This window comes from Copadichromis virginalis, linkage group LG9 (genome assembly GCF_057382275.1).
Source record: "Copadichromis virginalis isolate Kocher_CV1m ecotype Utaka linkage group LG9, C_Virginalis_male_GT1.1, whole genome shotgun sequence".
NCBI classification, from domain to species: domain Eukaryota; kingdom Metazoa; phylum Chordata; class Actinopteri; order Cichliformes; family Cichlidae; genus Copadichromis; species Copadichromis virginalis.
In genome coordinates, this window is record NC_140626.1 from 28,171,759 (window position 1) to 28,199,715 (window position 27,957).

The following is a 27,957-nucleotide window of genomic DNA, read 5'->3' on the forward strand; positions in this document are numbered from 1 at the left end:
GGTAGTTCTGCTTGCTGGAAGATGCTTTTGGCAAGTTAACGGTAGCAGCAGGTCGACGGGTGGGTGGCGGATACTGGGAGAAGTTCATTCATTCACAAAAGAAGTCACAAAAAGCAGGGACTATTCATTTCACGGTACAGTTGCAGGGCATGGGTGTTACTGTTTTTAATTTTTGCATCTGGTGAAGTTCACCGTTTCCTTTCCAAAGCTTACACAAGGAGATCTCTGGGGCCCAATCAGCTCCCTCGTTTCCACATGTTCTTTTTCGACACGTCCTATGTACAGTAGGAGCTACGCGACAACAGAAACAAAACAGCCCATTTACAGTGAAACAACACAAAAAGAATATTCACTAATCACTGACACAGGATGAACTATCAGCTGATAACCTCCTTGACAACAAGCAGGTGATCTGAGTTACACGGAAAGAACAGAAGCTGGTTTCACTAATGAATACACTGAAGTGGAATCTGGGAAAAACACTTCAAAAAAAAAATCACATCTGGAAATGCACATGTGACTGGTGGGTAAATATACAAAAAAAAGTCACAAAAAAACACACTCCACAATGCACTTCCACACACGCACACTATATTACCTCCTATTTTAATTTTATTTTTTAAATTATAAAGGCAGGACCAGCATGAACCAACAACAGACACAAACAGCATCTCCAGTTTGAGGAGAAGGAAAAGGATGCCTGGGAATGTAAATTTACACAACCAAAACCAACCCACTGTGTTCAAACATTACACAGGTGCTTGCTTTTTTTTCCTCCTTACTTTTTTTTCCTTTTTAAACGTAGGTTAAAAAACAATTATTGGTTTTATTTAACTGAATTATTGAAAGGTTACAAATCTAAATGCAGATGTTGTGAAAGGTCGGAAATAAAAGTCGAAAACAAAACGTCAAAGTAAACACCCTAATATTAAAATAACATTTTACTGTTGTTTAAAAAAAATTACAAAATATAAAATTAAATAATTTGGAATAAAGGCACACATCTTGCACAGTGTATACAATGAAAAAAACAACAGTTATTTAAAGCATGGCAGGGGCTTTTTTTATGCTGGACATCTCACGAATGTGGTAAAAGTGGAGGGAGGGGGAGCACACACAAAGAGAATAGAACAGCCAACAACACAGACAAGGAAGGGGAAAGGAAACGAAGTCCCGTGACATGCATATTTGAGTTAACTGTTTTCCCCCCTAACATCTATAAATTGTATTAAATTCAAGCAGTATCATTCTTCATTTACCACAGCACTATCATTCAATCTGAAGGGTGACTCTCTCTCTCTCTCTTTTTTTTTTAATTTTCCTTTTAAATGCAACCATTTTTCAGGACTAAAATCCAATGTAAAAAAATAACTGTGAATATAATCTATGATATCTAAACAAACATGTTGTGATGGAAGCGTTTTTGCATGGGTTATAACAGCCAAGAAGGACGAGTTTACTTGTTTTAGTTGGTTATCCAGAAGTGATAGACGACGTCACGCGCAAAAACAGCTTTTCTCACTTACATACATGTAAATATTGCATTTCCCTTGTTAAGATCGTTTCAGCTAATTGGGTATTCGTAACATTTGGTTCCTTTCCTCTTGTGCAAAATATACAAAGAAAAAAAACACAAACTCAGAAACGAAACAAATATTAGCACGTCAATTCATAAATCCACCAAATTCAAATACACGAAATCCACCTTAAAAAACAAACAAACAAAAAAGTCAACAATAATGACATAATGACAACGATGAATAACAGACTCACAGCTGAGGTTAGAGAACGATGCTGTTGGTGTTAATGACTTAACAACACGTATCTTTACATCTACTATTCCCTCCTCCCCTTTCATCTCCCCCTTTACGACCTTTGAACACTGACACACACACTCCATCTGCCGCCACTGGGTGTGTGCTGGTACGATGCTGGAGGTAAACTGTCTTGTGTTTGCCCTGAACACAATCACACTACCACAACTACCGCCTGGTATCAAAAATCCCACCAATGCAGCACCTGTGGGCTCTTCTTATAGGGTCAGAAAGGCTGGATTAACAGAACTCGCCCACTTTACCTAATATTGCATTGAATTGTTTCCCAACCAATCCCTGTAAGAAGAGCCCACAGGTGACAAATGGAGGAGATGGGATTTGAATCCAAGCTTCTAAGATTAAAATCTAAACAAGTCGAGTTCCTTTTTGTTTGTTTTTTTGTTGTTGTTGCTGCGCGTGTAACAGACTGACAACCTCTTACAACAAATAAAAGTGCAACGTTTTATGATTTGACTCATAAGGTGCTGATGGCAACAGAAAGTTGAGGGCTGTTCATGTTTCAATCTGACACCCTGTACAAAGACACCATAACACGGAGTTGATTCGCTCTTGAGAAGCAACAGCCACATGTGGCTTCTGGGCAATTCTCTGCTGCCATGGAACAGAAAGCGTGACTTGCTAACTATATCGAACATACTGAAAAGTGGACAGCAAACAGAAGCTCCTCTTCTTATCTTACAATCGATGTTCCTCCATTAATAGTTCTTAATCAGAAAGATAGCAAAGTGCAGACACAGAGGTGCAGCTAGTGCTGGAGCTAAAAGCAAGCGTTAATTTACATGAAGTTAAGTAGTCTGTGGCCAGAGGTTAACCCAGAAGCTCAATTCAACAAAACCACAGGAATGAGAGGGGAAAGGGGGGGGCGGCGTCAAAAGGGCGAGTGCTGGAGGAGGAATTTAAATGGGAAAATTTATATGGCCGAGTACATGTTCAGCATTCGGGTGTGGGTCTGGCAGTTGGCCTGCTGGAAGACTGCTTCCTACTTCCTTATACGAAGCAATTGCATTAGACGAGGCTCAACGTAAACTTCCTCTTTATATCCCCGCTCGCGCCTCTGAGAGCGACCTCCACTTGTTCTCACACTAACCACATCAGACCCTTCCACCAACCTTCCCCCTCAACATCATATGGGAAAACCAAATACAGACATTGAAATAAAAAAAAAATGCAGGGAGCTGGATGATGTGTTAGAGGCAATAAAGAAAAAAAAAGCCATATTCCCAAATAAACGACCGTAAACAAAAAAACAAAACAAAACAGAAAAAGAATGTAATGACTGGGTCTCTTCCTTTTAACGCCTTTATCATCCAAAGTAACAACAACAGAATTCAACAGAGGAGAGGATGAATGTAAACGAACAATGTTTTTTTCCTTTTTAGCTGCAGCAGGTGGCACCCCACAGAAAAGAGAGACAGAGAAAGAGGGAAACAAACAGAGGTGAGGAGAATGGATAAGGGAGAGTGACACAAAGTCATCACAGCACCTTATTAATACCTTATTAATTCTTACTCTGGATGCTTTCCCTCTACATCACTTTCTCTAGTCCACCCCAACTCCCCACTTTCCCTCCCCTTTCCCATGTGCCTCTTTGCCCCTGTCACTCATGGAGGCTATGACAGGATAGTGGTGATGAAATCGTAAAACCTCTTCGAGTACTGCTCTGGGTTCACCGTGGAGATTTCTGCTCCGGCCTGCAGAGACACACACATATCCATCATCACTGGGCAAGTTTAACCTTGTTGTTTGTCAACTGAGCCACTGAAATAATGGGTCTCTATGCAGCTACGTACCCCGTGTTTGACAGTCTTGGCGGCGTGCGCAGCTTTCTTCTTGGCATCATAATGCTGCAGGATGTCTATGATAGCCATGAAATAAACCTCCTTCCTGGGAGCACCTGGAGTTTAAAGCAAATGCACCCTAAATAAGAAACCATACAACTGTAGAGGGGAAAAAGCAGATGCTGTTTAATGTATGTACAATTTCTCACAAATAATCTTCTTGAGAGACTGAATACCAGATGTGATAAATGCAGTGAAAACCAAAGCTACCAGTAGGGGGAGCTCTTAGTTCTTTGTTGTTTTGTTTTTCCCATTACATACAGCCATCACAATGCAAGGATTGCATTTCTCACTCACTTTCATTGCTTTTAATGGCATAGACGTCGATGGTGGGGTCGAACTCTCCAGGTGATAGTGGCTTGGTACTATCCAGGGTGTTGCTGGGACTGTCAGGGGGGGTCCCAATGCCTCCTCCGTCACTCTCACCCTCCTCCTCGGCCTCGTTCTCCTCGCTTTCCACTTCCTCTTGCTCAGCTCGCTCAACATCGTGGATCCCTACCAGCAGACTGTAGTCCATGAGCTTCAGTTGGGCCAGGAACTGAGGACGGTGCATGGAGGCAGGATGGTAAAATAATGTGTGGTGATGGAGGAATAGATGAGAGGAAAAAAATAGAGGTTGAGTTAAAACTTTGTAGCAAAATATAAAATGAACTAGTGATGAATGAATGGTGACATCAAGTGAGATCTTTTACAGCATGACTTGCTACCTCACATCTGGCTACATACAGCACTTAATGCATGGAAAGCCACTGATGGGACCAACAGACAGCGCAAAAGCCGAATCACAATTTGACAGGGAAAAAAAAAAAATTCATGTCGAACACATACCTCCACATCTTTCCTAAGCTTCTCCAGGAACATTTTCTTGTTCTCTTCGTTAATGTAGATCTTCTGCCCATCGTTGATGAAGTCATTGTCCTTGTACGTGGGCAGCTCTTTAGCCTGCCCATTAGTATTGGAGATTAGTGACCAGATAGAAACAGCCAAAACTACAACACAAACCCAAAAGGCATGGTACTGTATACAGCAGACCTGGGCAAAAATGTGCAGACAGAATTTTAGTGCTTAAATCAAGTGTAGATGAGGAAGTGTCAATAAATATCACTCCACCCAATCATACACAGATTCTATACTTGAACATACCTGAATACAATATTAAATAAAAGCTGTAACACCAGCATCTGTATTCTTCATTGTTTTTTTCCATAGAATACTCACAAGACATTATATGTGTCATTACACAGGACTTAAAGATAGCACAGTCTTGCTCAACTTTAAGCATTAGGGGGTATTTCAAAAAGCACGATTACAAAGATTAACTCTAATCTTAGAAATGACTCATACTGAGAGTGCATGTAATTGCATCGGCCTAACAATCCTGCATGTTGAAATCCCCCATTCACATATATGAGGCGCTGAGCCTGTGGTTTGTTCGATAAGCCTGTCTGCTTCAGCCAAACACAACAAGTACTACTGGTAACATAACACGAGTTGGCTACAGGGTACAAGCTGTCTGTCCAAACCAAGGCTTTCCTCTTTTCGAGCTAAATGTTTTGACTGTTTAATACAATGCATGCAACATGCACACAGCAGGGTACAGATCCACCTGATGCTCTAAGTTTACAACTTCCCGTATCACTTACACTTAAATGTATTTACTGTCTGTATTATCATCATTTTTCTGGCACATTGTACAGAAATTTGTACAGCATTTTAAATGCATTTGGTAGATCTGTATACTTTGTGTCATGAAAAAAAGAACATCCAACTCAAAGCCACTAAAGGTCCTTTTATGGCACGAGAGTAGACTCCGAAAAGCATCCGCTCTCTTAGTTTCGCAGAAGTACTCTTGCTCTACTAGGATGCTTTTCAGATTCCAAATATTGGTTTGCAGGTAAAAAGATGTTTGTTTGATTTTAATAATTCTATAAAGCCACGTTATCTTTGAGACTAATTGCTATTATTCAGCCTAGAAGCAGAAGGAAGTAATTTCCTATTTAAATGTCAGTCTACAGGGATCAATTTTCTCCTCAACCATGCTGCTGCAAAACCACCAGCAGCCTGTAGGTGGAATAGGTGATACGTGGGTAGGGAGGGGCCTAGTTCTGAGTCACTGAGGAAAAGGAGAGCAGGAAATGAGGTAAGAGGGCAGCAGCAGCAGTTTAGCTACTACAATGTTTCTATGGCAGCAGGAGAGGAGAAGCAACACACAACACCTTGTGGCACTAGAACAAACTCAGACAGCACACACACACATACAAATACATACAGAAGACGCCTTTACAGGAATATTTCTCACATCATTGGACAATTGAGCACATATATATACAGACATAGACCTCCAAATGAAAAATAAATAAATAAATGAAATGTACAACTTTCTTGACTGAATATAGATGCGACATAAAAATAAATGAGGCTGACTGCAAAGAGCAAAAATAACCCAAAAACATTTTAGATGCCTGTCACCAGATCAGACATCCCAAATCTGGCAATTCATCCATCTTTCTGTGGGCTCATTTCAACTGTAATATTTCCATGCCCAAGCCTTCCTTCTTCTTGCTCCTCCAAGTCACAAAAAAATAATGCTTTCAGTTGCACTCTCATTGATTTTCTCAGCTACACTGACTAAAATAATTTGGGTCTGACACTTGACTGGTGCGCTTCGCTGAGGGAGCGAGAAAGATTTATTTGAGAGAGGAGAAAAAAAAAGGAAAGGTTGTTGATGAGCCTTACAAAACTGCATGACAGGTGAACTTTTCCACTGCCTTGAAAACGAATGTTGTTTCTTTTTTCTCCTGTCAGCTGGCTTGAAATGGATCTTGCAGTTTTGCTGTCTCCTGATTTTTATACCTTTATACACTGTTACAGTTACAGTGCACCTTTTACATCAGTGACATGTAATCTGCACACTATGAAGACTTCCTAATTTCACTTTTGTTATCCAGCACTTTGGTATCAGTTACTAGCAAATCAGCAGCTGTATTATAACCACTCAGACGTAAACACAAAATTAGCTACTTACTTCATTTAACACTGTTATGTTTGAGGACAGAACGTGTCTTTATGAGTGTGTACATCATTTATGTACACACTCATTGGTTTTATGTGGGTTTCCATGATTGTATGATTACTAGTTGCTCTACAAAACCCTTTTTAAAGACCCAATGGCCATATTGCTGCCAAAAGCAGAACACCTAAAACTAGCAGGGCTTCAATATACTGGAGTATTTCTACAAAACAATGGAACATGGTCCCCAAAACAAATTATGTACTAGACAAGCACAGAAAAGGATGTTTCGCTTCAGTATTTCAGGTCTAAGGTTCTCCTTATCACACAGACATTTTCATTTTCTTCAGTACTTTAGTGGCTTAGAAGAAAGATCAAAATGTGAAGTATAAAAACAAATCGTCCCACTTTACTGCTTCTTGCTCTCCAGTGTTTCAAATAAATAAAGGTGCCAGTGAGTGAATGATGGGAACAACAATGAATCACTCGGCGAACTCAATCTTACTGACAAGTTGACCAAAATGTGACTGTAAATGGATGAAATGTTTGCCAAAAATATGGCATTTAAATAACAGTGGATCAGCCTGGAGAACAAACGGAAATATTCGGCCATACAAAAAGAACAAAAATAAATAAATAAAATAAGATAGATTTAATAGATCATGCCTGGTATATGAGCCCTGGTTCTCTTACATCTCTTACGTGTTTCATGGCGCAGTAAAAGCGCGTGGCAATCCGCAGTGTTTGCAGCCTTTGCTGAACATTACCAGATTTGGGCCGTGGGGGGGCATCCTCTGATGGGGGTGGCTGCTAGAAAAGGGGGAGCGAGGGAGGGGCGGTAGGGGTGGAGGAGAGGAAAGAAGAAAGGAGAGAGGAAGGGAGGAAGGAAGTTGGAAGTAAAGGCAAAGTGTTTAAAATGTAACAGAATACAATAGTTTTGTTTTCAGATTGGTAGAGGGTTGGAAAGGGCATCAGCGCGAAAGATCTGCATGACCCGTCTAGACGTTTGTAAATCTGATGTCTTTACAATGGACGTGCCAAGAAGTGCATATCAGTCTCCAACACAGTCATCCAACGAAGATGTAAAAAGATGACACTATTTTGTGGTTACATCGACCTAAAATAAATTTTTTAGACTCCCTCTAAAGCTTAAACATCAAAATTTAAGATCGATATTACATAGAAGCATTACTCTGCACCGCCTACATTAGTGTTTGTTCATTTCCCGGCTTAAACACCTGATAGAGAAAGAAAGCAGCCTGGCAAAGCTACTCTATGGAGCAAGGATCTGGGACTTAGCAGAGCGAGGAAACAACTGTAAACTTACTTGCATCCTATGAACCTACCAAACAACTTATCAGGCGTGGAACTTTTTCTAGAGGATTAAAATTACCGGACAAAGGAAGAAAGATAAAATATCAAGGAGTTCAGACTCATTCATATGGCCACATGAAAGCCATGTGGCCCCACCGGATACCAGCTGTTTCTACTGTGAAGGAGAGAGAGAGGACATTATTTTTTTATTTAAAAAGAAAATAAATGCAGTTTCGAGCCATTGAACAGAGACCTAGTGGTGATATTAGTTCTATTTCACAAACCAATGACCAGCGACTATTTATGACAAACAAACACAACCTCTAAATTTCACAGATCACCAAAGAAAATAAATAAAATAAAACGCTGTCACTGCTAGTGTCCTAAATACCTGGTTAACCACAAATAATATAAATAACATGATTTAATAGGCCCATATAAGACCAGTATAACCTCATTTGAGCTCTACTTAGTTTGAGAATAAAATAAATGAAGGTGTCAACCACCTGACTGTTTTTCTGGTAAATGCTGTATATAAAATGTGTCAGAAAAGCCAGCTGCTGCTGCTGCTTGACAGCCAAACCCCTGAGACAGCAGCTACAAGAACCACAGAATTTATTTCATGAAAAAAAAAAAAAAAAAAATGAAAGAAAAAAATATACATGTCATACATGAGTAGAACAGAAAATGCCCACAATGTGCAAAAGAATGAGACCGGTGTTCATACACATCGGAATGTGTTTGAAATCATGTAACTTTGTAAAGGATGCAGAAAAACATTATATATACCATGCAGATGCATGCATGAAAGGGAGAGGGCCATGCAGTCAGGAGAGGACTCTGCCGTGCTTGTTGTTTGTGTGCGTTTCTTTAAAACTTTTTTTTTTTTAAGAATACAGACTGAGCAAAATGGACTGTTTCCCTTTTTTATTCTTATTTGACACCATTTTACTTCTTAGACATCTTACTGACCCACTGAGTGTGTGAGAGCAAACGTAACTTAAGCATGTCTGTATTCCTGTGTGTGGGGTCGTGTGTGTGTGGCCAGATCTTGATCTCTAAAGGCTGAACCTTAGTTAACTCTGTGAGATCTGTTCCAAGTCTGGTGTAAATGTATGTGTGATCAGATGCTGTATTTTGCACTCTGCAGTTTAACTATAAGATAAGTATTAGAGTAAAGAAGCTTCACGTATTGTTACTTGTTATTTCGTTATGTATTGCTTATTAGCTAAAAGTTAAACTAAGCAAAGAAATCAATACAACCTACAGGCAACAACGTGTAGTATTACCCCAGTTCCAAAGAAGTCCAAAGAATAAAATCTAAAAAATAAAAAACAAAGAAAACCAACAAGCAGCAATGATTTGCAAATCCCATGAAGCCACGTTATTGACAACAAACTATGGAAAGCATATCAAAAACTGTCAAAAATGAGAACTTTTATTACTTCATGAAAAACATTAGCTCATTTTAAATTTGATGACAACAGCACGTCTCAACTTTGCAACTGCACAATAAAAGGCTGGAAAAGTAAGTGATACTAAAAAAGAAACCGCTAGAGGAAAATTTTACTACTAATTAGGCTAGCGGGCATTGGGTCGGTAACATGACTGGGTGTAAAAAGAGCATCTTAGAGCGACAGAGTTTTTCAGAAGTAAAGATGGGTAGAAGTTCACAATCCGCAAGAAACTCAATCTACAAATTGTATGAAACAATTTCAGAATAATGTTCTTCAACTTTAAATTTCAAAGACTACCATCAAAAGTTTCAGAGACTGATTCTGAGAAATCTCTGTGTGGAAGGAACAAAGATCAATACTGGATGCCCGTTATCTTCAGGCCATCAGATGACACAGTATTAAAAACATCCATGATTCTGTCATGGAAATCACTGCATGGGCTCAGGAACATTTCCAGAAATCACAGTCTGCGAACACAGTTCGCTGTCCCATCCACAAATACGGGTTAAAGCTCTTTACCCTGCAAAGAAGCCATACGTGAACATGATCCAGGAGCACTACTGTCTTCTCTGGGCCAAAGTGCCCAGAGAAGTAAAGTAGAAGACTGTTCTGTGGTCAGGCAAATCAAAGTTTGAAATTGCTTTTGGAAAACGCTTCGTCCTCTAGATTAAATAGAAGAACCATCCAGCTTGTTGTCAGCATCCGTTTAAATGCCTGCATCTGATGGTATGGGGGTGCATTAATGCCTGTGGAATTGGCAGCTTGCACATCTGGAAAGGCACCATAAATGCTGAAAGGCATACTTAGGCTTTAGAGCAGCACGTGCTTCCATTCACATCTTTTTTGGGCATATTTGTACATTTCAGCAAGAAAATGCTAAAACGCATACTGCAGCTATTACAACGGCATGGCTTCATAATAGAAGAGTCCAGGTGCTGAACTGGCCTGCCTGTAATGCAGACATCTGGTCAATGAAACAAAAAACATGACAAAGATGACTCAGGACTGTTGAACAGCTGGAATCCTATATCAGACAGGAATGGGACAACATTCCTGCCCCAAGTCCAAACCTGCCCAAACTTTTCTGAGATGTGCTGCTGCCATTAAATTACAAATACATTTTCTCAGTTTAAACGTTTATGTTTTCTATGTTCTATTATGAATAAAATATGAGTTCATGAGATTTGCATTCATTTTTATTTTACATTTTAAACAGTGGCCCAACTTCTTTGAAATTGTTGTAGTTTAAGTTAAGAGTGACAGTTTGTCTCAGAAAATATAACATCTGACTTAATACATGCGAGCTTGCCAAAATGTATCCTGTTGCTTCTTAATCTCTATTGCTAGACAGCAAATGGTGCTTCACACAGCTGCGCTGCAGACGAAAAGAGGTCACATAGTAGGCTCACGTGTGTGTTAAATCCTCAGCTGCTTTGTTTTTCCACTCATCTGTTTTAACCATAATAATATTTTGCTTGTTCCCCCATGTACAGGGGCCTATATTTAGTTCAGGGATTCCCTGAAGTCTTCCATGTCTCACTGCATGGTGTTCCACAATTAAGCCCCCCCCCCCCCTCCCCCCATATAACTCGCTTCAAGCTGCTGTGGTTCAAAACTGGGGCAGCCTATGTAAATACCTTTTACAGGCAAAGACTAAACTTTGCAGAAATAAATGTGTATGCAGATAATGAAAAGAGCAGTGAGTTTTCCATCTTGCTAAGCTGATACACTGCACTGCAAAGTAATCAAAGACGATGTCTGTAAGTATCATTGTTCTAGATCAAACCTTCAACCTTAAGGAAAAAAAACAAAAAAAACAGCTAAATAAAACTCTTCTTATCAGGCAAGGTAACCATTTGAACTGTTGTTAGCGAATACACATTTAACACAAAAGACAAAATCAGTCAGATTTCTGCAAATTCTGTGACAACTCATTTTCAACAGGTGACTCTGTTCAAGCAGCCAAAAACTCAAAAATAGGCTGTTTCTCACATCAAACAGCAAAACTTCCATCGCACAAAATGTCCTGCTCATATACACTGTTTACACACACACACACACACACACACACACACACACACACACACACACACACACACACACACACACACACACACACACAAAACAACATACTCAATCATGAGACAACATCTGTTCGAATAAAAACACTACAACAACAAACAGCCAGACATAGAGTCAAACGCGCAGATGCACACAACCATCAGTCTTTCACACACAGACAACAAGCAGGGGAACTAATGGATCAGCAGAAGCCAGGTTAGAGGGAATGAAGCAAATTAAAAGGAACAAAAATACCATGCAGTGGCTAGAAAGGGAATGGAGTGACAAAGTAGGTGCTACCTGAAGGAGATGGATATTTGCTACTGTCATCCCCACCCAAAGGGAAACAAAAGCAGACACCAGAGTCCTGTTAGTTAAACCATTTGGGTGATGACAGTGAGCCTGGAACTGTTTGAAAACACTGGAAACAGGTTGTTTTCTTTCTCATTCTCTAATCGTCCACATGGCTTTCTTATGACATGTTATTTAAACAAAATATTCACGTTTAATATACTATATTTAAACTATTCCTCAGACTGCCAGACTGTTCAGTAGTACCAGAACCAAGACATCGGCAGGGTACACAGCACAGCTGTTTAAGACGACACCAACTCACAAATCCTCTCAGAACTTCATTAAGCAACACTTTGCAAATTTAAGTGGAAGTCTGGTGGACTTGTTTAGTTTGCTTTGATATCTAAAGCTTTTACTTTTATTAAGAATTCTAGCTAAAATTGTAATTGATATCATTTACTGCTCAAAGCAGACAGGTATGGCTAAGAGTCCTATCCAGATATTTAGTATTCGTGATTATGTATAACAGTGGACCTTAGCTCTCAGCAGGTGACTATACCTTCTCCTTGTCGCTCGCCTCTCTTGCCACAGTGGACCCCTTAGAAAAACAAACAAAAAACAAAGACACACGGATTCAATTTCTTTTCACATTCATGCTGTATCTGATCACCTCTCCTCCTTCATTTCATTTCTTTTTTGTGTGTTCTTCTTTCCTTCCCTCTTACCTTGAGATCATATTTCTTGTAGACAGAAAGGCGGTGAGAGAAGACATTGCGAGTAACAATCATGTATGTCTCATCCCCATCCACTGTGAGCCGGTACATCCCCAGAAACTGAGGAAGCAGCGTGTTGCCATGGCACTCAACAATAAACTACAGAAAGAGTGTGAAGAAGACAAATATATGACCCTTTTTTCAGTCACAATGGATACTTAATGCCTGTACTAACAGGGAGAGTTTATGGAATAAAGAAAGAGATTTTTAAAGCAAAGCACAACTTAGCTTTTTCCTGAGAGATGATAAACAGACTAAAGGGAGTAAGGGGCTCCTATTACAACAGCTATCAGTGGACATGGCATGACTATGGAACCCATAAAGTTTTTTTTTTTTTTTTATCACTACTTAAACTGCAAGATCAATAAGAAGTTGCATTATTAAAGACAACAGCTTGTCCCTTTTCCTTTTGATGTTATTTTCATCAGCCATAGGCTAGCATAATCTATTTCTTCCTATGGAAGAATAAACAGTAAGTCATACATTATAGTTAAAAAAGCCCTCTTCACCTGATGGTATTTCTTTAGAATGTTGTGCATCTCGGCCACATCCTCGCTGCTGATGGTCTTGATGACGTACCGTTTGTCGTAAGAGGTATGGAAGCGGGCCCCACTGCGTCCCTGGGCCTCACTGTTTAAGGGAGCACTGCGTGTCAGAGAGTTCTGCAAACACAGAGTACAAACAAAGATGAAACAAGGATAAGGATGGGCACAATGAAATGACAGCAGCTTGTCATCTTTGCTCTTTGACAATCCTAACTTCCCTATAAAACCTGTTTTGAAAAAGAGTCAGAACTCATATTGACCTCTCATTATTGAATAGCTGATAGGGAAATTACATTTCTGAGGTAGTGCACAGTTGTGAGGGAGCTCAGAAATACAGCAAGTACATCTGCATTCTTATTGTTTCACCACCTCCCACACTCTAGTCTAAACATATGAGGGTTTGACCCCTATGGCTGCTGCGCTGCCAAAGCTACACACAGACGTAAACAGCCGCTGCCCAGACTTTGGAGCTCACAAGTAAGATGATCCAATACCCTATGGCTCAATCCCTCATTCTCTAAGAATTCCTCACCCCCTCTCTTAAACTGTTAGCTTATGTTGCTTATGTTGCAGAATGACAACAAACTTTGGAGTTATGTGGCAGAAACAACAATATCATTTCTTCTTATGTTTAGAAGCTTACAGAAGATTTGCTTTTTGAGACTGCTAAAAAGTATGAAAAGTAAGAAATGACCAAGTCTTAGTGCAATATTGAAATCATTTGAGTAACAAGCTCAACATGCTAAAGAAATGCTTAAATTTATCAATTTTTTTGCAGTGGTTACCAATTTTTCTCATAATTTATTTAACATAATGGTTACTGTTGCACTCTAATGACCTTCCCAAAGCATAAACTAATACGTCTGACATTAAGCACCATGAAAAATAACAAACAAACCTTTAAACCTTCTATCTTCAACAAGTGTCTAATACCAGTTTAATAGCGACAATGTGGCATTTTGGACTGGTGACTTTCAACTCCTACTGCAGCCAGCTGAGCCCTAATGAAAACATGTAAGAGGGGCAGCTGCACTGAGCTGGGAGACAATGACATCCAAATACAGCCAACTCACATACTGCACCGGGAAACAGGGATTTACTGGGAAAGAGCAAAAACTGAAGACAGAGTGGGCTCAAACAAAAGAGGGAAAAGATGACTGCATTTGTTTTGGAGTAGTTACGTGTTTAAGTGTGCTTAGATTGTTAACGTTATTAGACTGTGAAACATCTACTAAAAAAACATGGTTATCTTTAGTAAGTGACAACCCAATATTCAAATTTAAACCAATCATATACTACAAATGGTAGAAGTCTTTTTTTACCAAAAAGTCCTGATCATCGATGCCAAACCTCTCCCTGAGGTTTCGAAACACCAGAGGGCAGTACTCTTTGAACTTGAAATGGCTAGGCATGTTCTCCCTGTGTGTACACAAAAATCAGAAAAACATAACGAAGAATTCATGAATGCTATTTAGTGTGTTTTGTTACTCCTTTATGCTTAATTTAAAAAACACATTTATTTTGGTGACACACAATTACTTTGGAATTTAAAAAAAGAACTTACTTGTTGAACAGGTGGTTGTCCACTTTAATCTTAGAATAGGCCTTGAAGTCATCTGGCATGAGCATGATGGGAATCTGGACATGGCTTAACTCGTTTATCTGTGCAAAGAAAAACACAAAAACAGGGTCAATCAGTCATGCATCTAGGAAAACGAAGCAGCTTAAAGCATGTCTGTGAAGCATGTGGTGTATAAGAGGTCCCAGAAATCCTAGACAAAATATGATGTAGTGACCGAGGAAATTAACACTTAAAGGATTCTTTCATTTTATCTTTCTACACAATGTGGAAATAAAGTTAAGATAGAACATGGATTGTGCTCGGTTTGGCTGTTCTAATATTACAGTTATCAATCCTACATAACTGAGATATCTGAAATTTGGGGTCCTGAAAACAAAACATTGATGGATGAATTTGTAACCCACACTAAAGCAGATATACAAGTTATTGTGCTTTATTATTTAAAAGAGCATTAACCAATGTGTCCAGGGCCATCAATTAATGATAATCTTCAGCACTGAACAACTGGAGATGTAAACATTTTAATAGATTACATTTCTAGGATCATGTCATCTACAAATCTGAAGGACAGGCAGTGAAGAGAATCAAAAGGAAATGCTCCAGAAAATGCAAATGTTTGTCATTGTTTTTAAATGTACAGACAATGACAAAATGGGGACTTTAAAAAGAGTGACACGCAGCCTGTAATGTCAATATAATGTCTAATACAAGACATAAATAGAGTCTAGATAACATGTGGATTTGTAGGAGTAAGAGAATGTGTTGCAGAAAAGTTAATCTTAATATGCTTCTTCAAGATCCTGCAGTCTGTGAAGCCCTGCTATTTTCTAATCTTCTTGATAGAACATGTTTACAGTTCAGAGCATAATGACATTTTCTTTTCAGTGTGCAATGCCATTTCTCTAGTCTCTGAAATGCAATTTTAAAAGAAACTGGGGTGTCCTCATTACTAGCTAAAAATTGAGCACTCATCCTTTCAAAACCCCCAGTGACATTTACCTTGAATTTCAAGAGTGATGCTTCAATGAACCTTATACAGTGAACAGGAGAGCTGTGATCACCTATGGTACATTTGCAGGAGCTTCCCTTGGAGCTGGCCATGCTTCACATTGCTGCACTGCACAGACCTGACATTTGTTATGAATCAGGCACAGCTTGATACACATACGATGTGTGTATTTGTGTGTGTGTTTGTGCATTTGTTGTTGGCTGCCGGCAGGCTTCCTAGCAGGTTGCTTGAATCTATTAATAACCCTCCAATCATTCCACCAAGCACACTCGTGATGACGGTGCAGGGAGTAGCCTAAAATATTTCATTTTGACTGATTAATAACAAGACATGTGCATGTTCCTCTGCAGCCATGTCTCAAATGTGATTTAAATTTTCTACATTGCTTACAGCTAGGATTGTGCTGAGATTCAAAATGAGGTGTCATATCACGACTTCAGCATCTCACTTAAACGAGGTATCCAATGTTTTTACCATTGCAGATCATCTGCAGCCTTGTAAAGTTGCAGAAATGTTGGAGACAGTATGCAACAGAAAGTTCATTATACCAGTCACAGTCAGGTGAAGACATGTATTAACAGGCTGAGCGTGGAAGAATACGTCTATGATCTTGTCCACTCTCAAATTATTATATATGACGAAACTGCTATATTAAAATGTAGACATTCAGCATTAATAATTTAAGAAAAATCTGTAACTAATGACTAACAAATTCCCAGCACAGCCAAGATGTAGGGCTAATTCCCCACAGGCTCATGATATTAATTTATTTTGGTCAAGTATATAATCTGAGCCTGTTCTGCCACTTGAACCTGGACCCAAGTTCACAGATGTCATTTCCAAGTATGGTTCAGCACCCTGTTGTGACAGGCACTATCGTCACAGTGACGTAATACAACAGATGCATCCTGGGTACACAAGGGAGATGTCACCTAATCAACAAAGCTGCATTTCACACAAGAGCAGAGACAATGCCTCATCACACCACGCAGACACACACACACACACACACACACACACACACACACACACACACGTGTCTGTGAGGACACTAGTGTTCAGCAATGACAATTGAGATGAAAATATCTGTTAGATAAAAGAGACGATGGGTCCCTCGAGGTTCATTTTTCCCCAAACTACCCTCATATGACCATTTGTGTAGATTTACTGTTTCAGCAAATGTCCTTGTTGCTACCTTTAAATTTCACAACCATAAAAACAGCAAAAGGAAACACGAGAAAGTGCCTACCCAGGATGACAATGTTGCCCTATGTTTTACAAATGAAGATTTTTTTATAGGCTTCTACCTTGATGCTAAACATCTGCGCAGGTGCCTTTGTTGTATAGAAATGTTGTATATAAACTTCACTATAGTTGACTATAGTTGCGCCTAGCCCACACCATATAATGTTAAGTAGAGCTATTTCATGTTTCAGGCTCTCATATGACCATCCAGTTCATGTGCTTATTTTCCTCCATCTATCAAACTTGCAGACAATTTCACACCACCACTTCCTTTTTGTCTCCATGGTGATGAAGACTGGTTTTCCGGCCCAGAGTGAAGTAAGTGTGCGCTGTTGCTCCATTGGACAGGAAGTTGGTGAAGATAGCATGCTTTGTCAGCAGCTCGGCATAGCCTCATCTTTCTGCACAATGACAGATGACTCACTAATAGTTGAAAGAGTGAATGAAACAGAGCTGAAAAGAAAACTGCTCCCAGACTTTTATATAAAAGAAGCAAAACTAATCAGACCCGCAATCAAGATGGGTAGCCCTCAGGGACATATTTGACAATGAACAGGAAAGATGCGACCAATCATGATCATACTTATCTTTTCTGATAACACCATTACTGATTTGCAAACTATAAGCAGAATGCGTTATCAGTGGAAAAAGTTAACTTGGTAATGTAATTATTCTGATGTGCTCCTCTTGAACCTTTGTTAGTAAAGGTCAAACATAACATTTTTAGAAAGAGAAACAGGAAACATTTTCACATACCATTATTTGATAGTTGCATATAATAGGTCTGGTCTCGCTTTTAAGAAAAACATGTTTCACTACGCTGTAGTTGGGGAAAATTGTCCATTGTTCTAGTGATGGCTAGAAAGGTTATTTAGGGTTTCTGCCAGTTAACTGTTAGCCTTGCGACCTGCAGGATCTTAGCTTCAGGGGAATTTTTGTCAATGTCTTTTAAGATTTTTATTTTTATTTTTTTAAACGTTAGCTGTAACTGTTAAATAGGCTATTGGTGGGCACACATAAAATAACCTTAAACATCTCTAAGGAGACAAGTAAATGAAAGTAATTCACAGTCTTGTGTTAACATTGTAAATGGACTGGACTGCTACTTATAAAGCAACTTCTATTGTACTTACACCTTTCTGTCTTCTCTTTTCTTTAAATGAGAGAATATTATTAACTATAGATTAGATTCCCCTCTTGTTTTGGGCCATACGGTACACATCAGTGCAAGTAGATACTGCAAGTATAGTGTGATGCATTTTTATTGCTTAGTACTGATTTTAGTACTGATTTAATTTTGAACAACATAAAACCACTTTGAACTGTCAGGAAATTGCTGGCTACGAGTACTGTTCAGCCTTTTGCTGTGCCTGTGGTTTAATGTATGGTGCTATGAATATAACCTGCTGTACAACTATTTGAATCAGCAGTACTACTATGACAGATTTGCTATCAATACATCACAGGAGTGCGGAAGTACAGCAGCTTCAGTGCAACATTTAGACAGCATAACCAGCGCTGCTGCATGTGTTTACACCTATTAAACAAATGTGTCACAACCAGACTCAGAATAAATGAAGCACAGCCTACAGCGACAAACACAGTGACAGCTATGTCCTCCCATGGACATAGTCATAAGTGGTTTTAATCAACTTTGGCAGCTATTACTAAAAGCCTGTTTTTGCTATCTTTACCAGTTGCAAACGTTTTGCTGGTGTTGGTTTATCCTTGTGAAACCAACACCAATCTACCCATCTATGTGTTAATTATCACAGCAAAATGTGGTGCAGGCGATACACTGCAACAGGAACTGCCACAAAGGCAATTTGGAGTACTTTAGCTTATGGCAGTATGAAAAAAATAGTTTCCACAGGACATTGTGCAATCCAGTGAAAAACTATGCACACCTTTAGGTACAGCTTATCAAATTCACTTGATTGATCACAAGCAAGTGTCACCAAATCTACAGAGATTGGTGACACTTGCTTGTGACACTCCACAAGCAAGTGAGGCTCCATTGGAGGTGTCTGGCTGCATATAGTGCAAATAGAGCTATTTTGGTGAAAAACAAATACCATATCAGCACAAACACCTCATACCAACTGTGGTCGAAGGGGTGATGATTTGGGTTCACTGTGTGGCCACAGGACCTGGACACCTTGCAAGGTAATTTGACCATGAATTCCTCTGTAAATTAAATCTTTAAATTGGGTCATGCAACAAGAGAGTGATTCCGCAGCAGAAAATCTACAACAGTTGCTTAAAAAAAAAAAAAAAAAAAAAAACCACAAAAAAAACAAAACACTCAAGGTGCTGGAAAGGCCCAAAGTCCAGAACTCAACTCAATTACAATGCTGCAGCAGTCCATAAAGAGAGCTGTGCATGAATGAATGCATGCAAACCTAACTGAACTGAAGCAAAATTGTAATGAAGAGTCAGCCAAAATTCCTCCACAATAATGTGAGAGACTGATTTACAAAAATACAAAAAAAAGATACCAAAAAAATGATTGCTTCAAGTTATTGCTGCTAAAAGGTGATTCTACAAGCTATTAAATCATGGAGGGTACTGCATTTAATAGGACTGCACAGAGTCATGTGAAAACAGTTTTTTGACATGACTGTATATCATAAAAATGGTATTTTGCAATAAAGACTTACCTACAGTGTTCACAAAGCTAATATGTTACTCCGTATCTTGCATTTTTAACTTCTTTAGAACCACGGTTATTTATCTGTTGATTTAAATTTTTGCACAATGGGTGTGGTTTTGAAAACATGTCAACGTAAGTATGATCCCAATGTAAGATAACATGTTCTTCTAAATGCAATGATGCCGAAAAAGATCTGAGCCTGAACAATAACAACTGTTGGTACACCAACTTTCACCATAGTCCCAAGCAGTGGTGGTCTACGACATAGTACATAATACTGCATCATAATCCAGGTTAGCCTTCTTTCTATGGTTTACAGGAAATACAAAAAGTCACCTTACTACGAGGTAACTCAATATGTACTGGGGAAAAGAAAAAATACTGGCAGTAGCCAGGGGTACCCCTTAGCTTCCTAATAGATCCACCTATGGTATGGATTTCAAAATCCAATGTTGCCTTGTTCTCAACTTATCGCATTCACAAAATTTTAAGAAATCTTGGCCTCTGACCCCTGACCTTGAGGCTGAGGTCACTGAGCTACGAACTCGTCAAAGATTTTTAGTAGATACACGTATGTTATCAATTTGAAACTCCTATGTTGCTTTGTTCTCAAGTTATCACATTCACAAACTTGGGTGTCCATGTCACCCACCCGCCTGCCTGCCAGGGTGATGACAACACCCCATCAGCCATAAAGGGCCAATGCTTAGAAATGCAAAGTAAAACACTGAAGATTCACTACCAATATCACCACCGCAATTGAACTATGTGGAGATGTGGTTGATGTTATATTTATAGATTATTGTGGTTCAAACAAAATGGAAATAATTAAGAATGAAAACTATAAAAACAAAGAAGATACAAACTAACCATGGATCTGCAGAATCATTTCACCCCTACTACAAAGACAAGAGCAGGATGTAACGTAAATTTGTAATGTAATTTTGCCATTGATTTCGTCACATCCTGTGTATGTTTTAAACCAGGGGTGTCAAACTCAAATACACAGTGGGCCAAAATTCAAAACTGGAACAAAGTTGCGGGCTAACGTTAATATTTATTGAAATATATTTATTCCTCGAGATATAAGAATGAATCTTTTCTTATGGACTCAAACACGTTTTGCTGAAAAACTGAATATGGAACAAGCAAAGCTTAATACTAAACAATATATATATTAGCTGTATAATACCAGTAGGCCAGCTCTAATAGTAATTTGGTATGGCTTCGCGGGCCAAATGTAATTAGGCTGCGGACCAAATTTGGCCCGCGGGCCAGAGTTTGACACCTATGTTTTAAACCATTATTATTCAATATTAGGATCTCCAAGAGGCTGCTAAGATTGTGTTTCTCTCTCCACCTCTTTTTAAAAAACAAAATACAAAACGGAAATGCACCTATTAAATTATAGTTTGTTTCTACAGTTACCATGGTCACAAGCAAGTACACAGTATTGAAGGCGACACACATGCACACAAGCATGCGATAACGAAATGGAAAAAAAAAAATTTATATGCTCAGTGCAAGTAAACCACATGCTTCAACAAGTTCTTCTGTCTGTCACTGCCTCAGGGTGACAGGATGTGAGGTTTCAGCTTTTCTCCATAATCATCACACGTATTAGCTGTGGGTCACTCCTACAGATATTTATAGAATCAAACTCTTATGTAATACACAGAAGCAGGCACAGCTACTCTGAGTCAGACACAGAGACAATGAGGCAGGAGAGAGGGGGACAGGGCATGAAACTGAGCCACATAGACAGGATGGCAAATAAAGAGACCCTCACAAAACTAGTTAAAAATCTGCAGGAAGGGGAGGGGTTTCGTGAAGAAACAGAAAGAAAAAGAATGAATAGTAGCGCTAGTATGAATTAAAATTTAGATCAGGGGGAGCCAGATTTTTTAAAAAGGAACAAAACTATTTTAATTTAAACTTGAAACGATTACCTACAAAGATAAATTTAGATCCTGCTACATAGGCCTGACTGGTAAAATAAAAATCAACACACAACCTATCAAATTTATTTTAGTTTTAAAAGCACTGGAGCAGATTATATGCAACAGCATGTCAGAAAATGCTGGAGTCAAAGCTACATTAATGTAAAGGATGCCTAAACAGTCACAATGCAGCATTCCAGCCAATGACAAATCTACTCACACAACAACAGCAGAACACATTCTGACACACTTCTCTTCCAACACTGCCCTCATACAACACAAGGACTTACAAATAGACCTGACAGACAAACCAAAACTTTATCCCTTGTTACAGACTCCCAGGGGAGTCTGAGCCAGATTCACTGCAGAATCAAACTGGAGATGCAAGGTGTTTGGCACCTGAAAACATTTTTAAAATTAGCTTGCAGTAGCCAGGACTTTTATGCATCTTTCTAGGAAACAAGTATTTTTGACTTCACCATTGGGTAGCTGGAAAGATTCTACAGATCACGATGGCAACAGCGACCCGTCAGGAAGCCTATCAAGGTCACAGCTACAGGAGTGTTTAAGGTGTGACAACAGACAGATGGGTCACACAGCCATCTGCCTAGAATTTTTTTGGGGGGGGGGAACTGAATGTCTATGAGCATCTTTTATGCACAAATTTTCCTTACAGAATAGTTAGCTTCAAAGGTTTCAAATTTCCCCAGGCTTGGTTTTCCTCTTCAGCACTCTCTATTGTAGTGTATTGATCTGATTGGCCATCTAATCTACAGCCAAGTATTTTTTTTTTTAGTGCCTGCCCTTTTAAAAGACTCCAAGGACAATTTCCCAGATGGTTCAGAGTTGCAAACCATCTGGCACATCAGGTGAGTTAGGACCTAAATTCATGCCAACAGGTTCTGCAACAGACTGGGTTCTATGAAGTCCCTGGCTCACCATGGTAACACTACTAAGAAGCAGTAAATATTCACAGGTTAGAGATGCAATCTGTAAAGTGTTCTTTGTAGTGTGAAAACATTAATACAGAGAAAACGCTTTATGGTGTTGCAATTTTAAGAAGCTAAAATGGGTTGCTAGTTTGTCTTATTCTAGGTTCATTTACATTCAGGCTAAAGCATAATAACAGCGTTACTATAAGACAGAGCCAAGAACCACACTTTTCCTTCCCTCTGAAAGCCACTACTTTCAGCAAGAATGCAGACTGTTAGTTAACTTGCCATATCCTGCAAGCTCCAAGTGCTAATTCTACGCTTTTCCTTATTTTTTGTCATATATAAGTTTACCGTTTCGGATGCTTATTTTAAATGTGGTCAGCGGTTAAAATAAACATTTTTTGCATTTTATTGAGGTCACATAAAGTGTAATATGGTCTTGCAGGCACAAAGGTCTGCTTGTGAGCACAGCAGTCCCACACACCTGCTGTGCAAACCTGCTGTGTGCAAGGGGCACCCAATCAGAATAAATCTGTTTTAAAGGCATGGGGGCCTCTATGGGAGAGCCTTGCTTGGGGAGTAGATGAACATGGGCTGCACCAACAAGATTAAACAAATGATTTTTTATTTTATTTTTTTAATGTGAATCACTCATAGCTACTCTAGTAGAGCAAAAGATTTAAAAATTAGAATTGGAAACAAGCATTACAGGCCCTGTTTCATTCCCCCAAGCTAGACACTTAGAGCTATGGTCTAAATCCGCTGTCATGTAAGTTTCTTTTATTAAGTTTTATAGTGAGAAAAATCTTCCTGACAATGGCAGAAGGCAAGAAAAAGGACCAAATAATACTCTTTTTCGAAAATCCACACTGCAATTTTTATGGCTTGAGGCACCCCAATCCCAATTTATAATCTTAGTGCAGCCAAAAACAGATGCTATATATGCTGACAACATTTCAAAGTACTAGGATTAAAATAAAATGGGCTACTTGCTTAAGCAGGTTATTTTAAGGAAGCTTTTAAATACTTCAAAGTACATATCTTTGGTTAGCTATTACACAACAACAATTCTGATGACATACACATAGTTTACGGGATCATTTAAACATCTCATTTATTCCTATGATTGCTGGCACTCTATTTGTCTCATTCTGCATGCCATTCTCACTTCACTGGACTAATATAAAGGTTGGAACTACTGGCATCTAATCTGCACTGGAGAAATGAACGGACCAGTAATTCAAATAAATCTGGTTTTTAAGCCAAGACAATTTGGATTATTCAGATGACAACCCACAGTGGTTAAAGAGGGTGGTTACAACTGCAGAGCATGTGTATGAATGAATGTGTTTCAATGTCCTACTGTCTTTGCAGTCTGGTGGCATTCTCAAGCCTCACCCTTTATTCACTCCCTTTTTAGTTCATGTTACTTTTGCAATCTCCTTGCTGCAGTGAGTGACCTTTAGCTCGGGCTGACCCGTAATAACCAACCCAACATTAGTTTATGAGAAGAGTGTTAGTTCACTGGTTGGTTGCCAGGAAAAACAAAACAAAACAACAAAACTCAAAGTCTCACTGAAGTGGCAAAAGTCACTTATAGATAGATATTACTGTTTACACAGCTGGTTCCTCCATTTATTAATTTTATACGCATCAGGCAGGAAATCCAAACAGTGGGTTTATTTCAAGAGTAAACGACAGCCCCAATAGAGCGGCAAAACCCACAGGCAAACATTCACCTACCATTTATCAACGTCAAACATGGCTTATCATGTTAAATGCACAAAAAGCCCAATAATAGCCAATTAAACACTCATTCTACTATTGGAACAGAGTCCTTGCTGACTGTTGCTTTAATGGTATCATTAACTGGCGGCTTCCTGTGTGGTGTTGTAAAATTTAGATTTTTAAAGCTTATACTAGAGGTCTGTATCTCTGTAATTATGCATAGTGTTACCAAAGATATGTAATATCTCAAATAATTCAAGAGTTAACAGCAGTTTTAGATGCTCCCTATACATACAATTATAATTAATTTAATAAAAAAAATGAATGATGCATGGATAAACAGTTTAAAATGGATGGATGTTTAGATGAATGGATAGATGGCTATCATAAATGTGCATGAGTAGCTAACTACTTGTCAACAAGGCAAATTTGGTAAGGGGTGGCCCTACTTATATCAATACTTGATGGCCTAAACACTCAGTGGCTCAATCTAGTAACCTGACATGGAATGTAATTTTTACATAGCTGATAGTATGACAAGCTGAGTACCTGCTGAGAAAAACTGCAGGAGAAGTAGCCTAAGGCATAACAAGGGAATGTGTTGACGACTCCAGTGCACTGTTGAGCAATCTGAGTACAGTTTGAACATGTATTCAATGATTCTTCAAACTCTAGGTTTTTATGGTTACAAGGCACTGACCCATAATGTTTCAGCAGACAGTTGACACAGCACAAAAGTAGACACCTGAATCCGATAAATGATTATGATATAATCCTAGCTTTGACATGCATGGACAAACACAAAAACCAACAAATGATTTTCTCTTAAATTTACTGATGTGACAAAATAAATAAATAAATAAAAATTAATAATCCATGATATAACCATAAATTTTTATTGAAGGGTTTTAAGAGCTTGGTGGCCATCTAGCTGATACAACTGCTTACATCACATCTGATAAGCAAAACCAGTAAAGTGAGGACAAATGGCGTATATTTATATACATTTATCTTTCGTAGGCACTTCAATGAACAAGAGACTGACTAATTTGTAGTGCATAGCTTCACAGAGGTAAAACTCTCGTGTTTCTTACTTTGAGCCTTCAGGCTTAACACTAGCCAGGTGACTGTGATCCATCTACAGACTACAGCTTAGATAAAGAATAAAAGCTTTAGATCTTTAGCTGCCTTGGCATCATGCATGTCAGACTATTCTGAGGTTCTGTAATCCACACTAAACTGCCACAATGAACCCTACTCCAAAAAATCAAATGCTGCAGAGTAAAAAAAAAAAGAAAAAAAAATGTAACACATTCCCATAAAGACTTTACCCTCAATCTGCCCACAGTGCTGCAAGTATGTCAAATATCCACCAAATACTCCTCAACCTGCCTCAAACTGACATATAGATATGGACAAAAACAAAATAGACTATGATCACTGCTGAAAAAGTCATTAGTGAAAATAAATGTCTGGCTATTAATAAAACAAAGTGCATCATTTTAAACTAAATAATTTAAGAACAAATAGGTGATTTATTACATTAAAAAAAGGTAAACTTTTTTCTTCCATTTGTCAAAAGGAAAAGAGATGTCATTAGAAGACACTCCATTCATTCTTAGTTAATTTGCTACCATGCACATTCTTATTGTTGTTTGTTTGTTTATTTATATATATATATATATATATATATATATATATATATATATATATATATATATATATATATATATATATATATATAAATAAAACAGGCAGAGAAAAATAAAGCGTGCGAAATTAGAGCATCAGTTACAATCAAAGAATAAAGGTTACTGCCATCATTGTTAAAAAAAAATCTATAACTAACATAAAAATAAACGTGTATGCTTAATAAATATATGAATGCTGCTGCTCAGCTCATTTGGCTATACCTTGGAAATCAGTTCTCCTCATTCAGTCTGGTGCCAAAAGATTGCCCTACAGTTATAACTCTGCTATAATTACGATTTTAAAAACTGGGCAAAAATCAAGGATAAGCTATATACTACAACTGTAACAAAAAAGGAGCTGTCATCTATGTGTAGCCTAAATCTTTTTACAAAACACTGCTTACAGGTATAATACTTGTGATTTGGTGCCAGAAATATTTGCATGTCCTCTGTCTGCCAAGTTGTGTGCTTCTTCCAACATCTGAGAAGTGGCCAAGTGCAGCAATTATTCAGCAAAGGAAGAGAAAGACAGCAGAGATAAGCTGTCTTGCATGGGAAGATCTGCTCTCTCATGACACAGAGCCCTAGGAGCTTATCCTACATGTGCACAACAGGAAGCCAAAGCGAGTTCACCGCACACGAACACACGCGCGCATGCATGCATCAAAACCACGGCCTAATAAGATCCACGACATTACTATTGCAACTACAAAAAGCTCACTAAAGCAAACATTACTAATGGATTGCGCTAATTGAAGCCAGTCATGTATTTACGGTGACAGTTCAGTGAACCGCTGGACAGCTGTCACCTCGTATTTTTATTCAGCTGCAGTAACACAAAAGCTGATATCTGACAGCAAGTGAGCCTTAATGTGGAACATCAAAAGATCGAGGGAGACATAACCGTAGATCATCACAGTGACAGTGGACGGTCTGACTCACCGAGTGGTTGACTCCCCACATAACCACGCTCAGCAGAGGGTCGCTGGCACGGAAGAGCTTCACTTTTTGGGCAACGAAGTGTTTTTTCTTGGTCTTGGTTTTGCTCGCAATGGATGCGGCAATGCTGCTCGCCGAAGCCATCTTTAAGAAAACTGGCTGGTTTATTGCAGACTGTGCGATAATCCCGACAGCGTGTCTTCCCTTGAAGCTGGCACAGCGGCCACCAGCTCACGGTTCAGCAGTGTCAGTACTATTCATTTAGCCATCCCAGCAAACCAAGGTGCCCCGATTCTTTTCCTCATCTAAAGTCCCACAGAGCTCGGCTGTCGCTGTGGCCCTAGCTCGAAAGAAACTAACGTGAGGAAATACGAAGCGTTTAGCCTAATACTGCTTGCTCTTCTTCACTTAACCGTCATACGCTTCTCCGCCAGCCCACATCATAAGTCACTACTCTTCCTTCCTTAACTCTCGACTGGAGCTCTCTGCACCTCCTGCGATGTAAAGTCTCACCGAGGTAGCGTTAGCATAGCCGAGAATAGCTTGTTAGCTAGCAAACATCAAAGCTAAATTTCGTAAAAACAGTAAACGTACGGAGGATGAACAATTGTTAAGCCCCCGTGGCAAATGACCCACAGAACACGCGCTTGTTTTTTTAAACATAAAAAAATAGCACATTAGAGATGCTGAAGGGTAGCTAGACGCTTAGAATTACCAGCTAATATGAGCCTCCCCGACCTTCTCTAACCAAATGACGGCAAGAAGCAGAAGCGGACTCCGTTCACCAGCTATCGAGCCTGCAAGCTAACTACTGCCATTAGCCAGCTGCTCGGCGACTAGCGAGCGGCTCAGCCCTCTTCCTACGCGTTTGTACTTAGTCCACAGAGATGACAGGGCGTGTATCCTGTGGTGTCTTTGCCCGGTTTAAATGAAAACATTGAGGAGCAAATATTTCGACGTTACAAGAATATCAACGTTTGGTCCACTCCCGCAGCGTTGATGTTCATGTGCGCTGCAACTGACAGCTCGGAGGATGGGAGGTGACGGGCTGAGCTTTGCAGTGTCTCCTGTTCTGATTCGCTACTACTCCTGCCCTCCACTACCGGGC

The 27,957-nt window shown here is 39.1% G+C and overlaps 1 protein-coding gene across 5 annotated transcripts; it reads right to left on the minus strand.

The window, feature by feature from the left end:
- Window positions 1–1,279: 1,279 nt before the first annotated feature.
- On the minus strand, window positions 1,280–27,907 carry pip4k2aa (phosphatidylinositol-5-phosphate 4-kinase, type II, alpha a). 5 transcript variants are annotated; one of them, XM_085468604.1, is made up of 11 exons: window positions 27,565–27,907; window positions 14,692–14,789; window positions 14,450–14,546; window positions 13,092–13,244; window positions 12,535–12,681; window positions 12,369–12,407; window positions 7,377–7,493; window positions 4,502–4,615; window positions 3,971–4,211; window positions 3,626–3,729; window positions 1,280–3,526 (listed from the first exon to the last, which is right to left on the minus strand). In XM_085468604.1, exons 2-11 carry the CDS (start codon window positions 14,754–14,756, stop codon window positions 3,446–3,448), a joined length of 1,158 nt encoding a protein of 385 aa, XP_085324730.1. In that variant the 5' UTR covers window positions 14,757–14,789; window positions 27,565–27,907; the 3' UTR covers window positions 1,280–3,445. The 5 variants fall into 5 exon arrangements, with proteins under 5 accessions (XP_085324730.1, XP_085324726.1, XP_085324727.1 ...); XM_085468600.1 differs by having other exon boundaries at window positions 7,377–7,490; window positions 26,853–27,907; XM_085468601.1 differs by having other exon boundaries at window positions 7,386–7,493; window positions 26,853–27,906.
- Window positions 27,908–27,957: the final 50 nt, after the last annotated feature.

Excerpts from the sequence above, each read along its gene's own strand:
- pip4k2aa (XM_085468599.1), bottom strand. The coding sequence starts at position 26,993 with ATGGCTTCGGCGAGCAGCATTGCCGCATCCATTGCGAGCAAAACCAAG. Across the intron at positions 3,730-3,970 it reads TGCCATTAAAAGCAATGAAA|GTGCTCCCAGGAAGGAGGTT; the intron begins GTGAGTGAGAAA and ends TTTAAACTCCAG. Across the intron at positions 3,527-3,625 it reads CCAAGACTGTCAAACACGGG|GCCGGAGCAGAAATCTCCAC; the intron begins GTACGTAGCTGC and ends GTGTCTCTGCAG.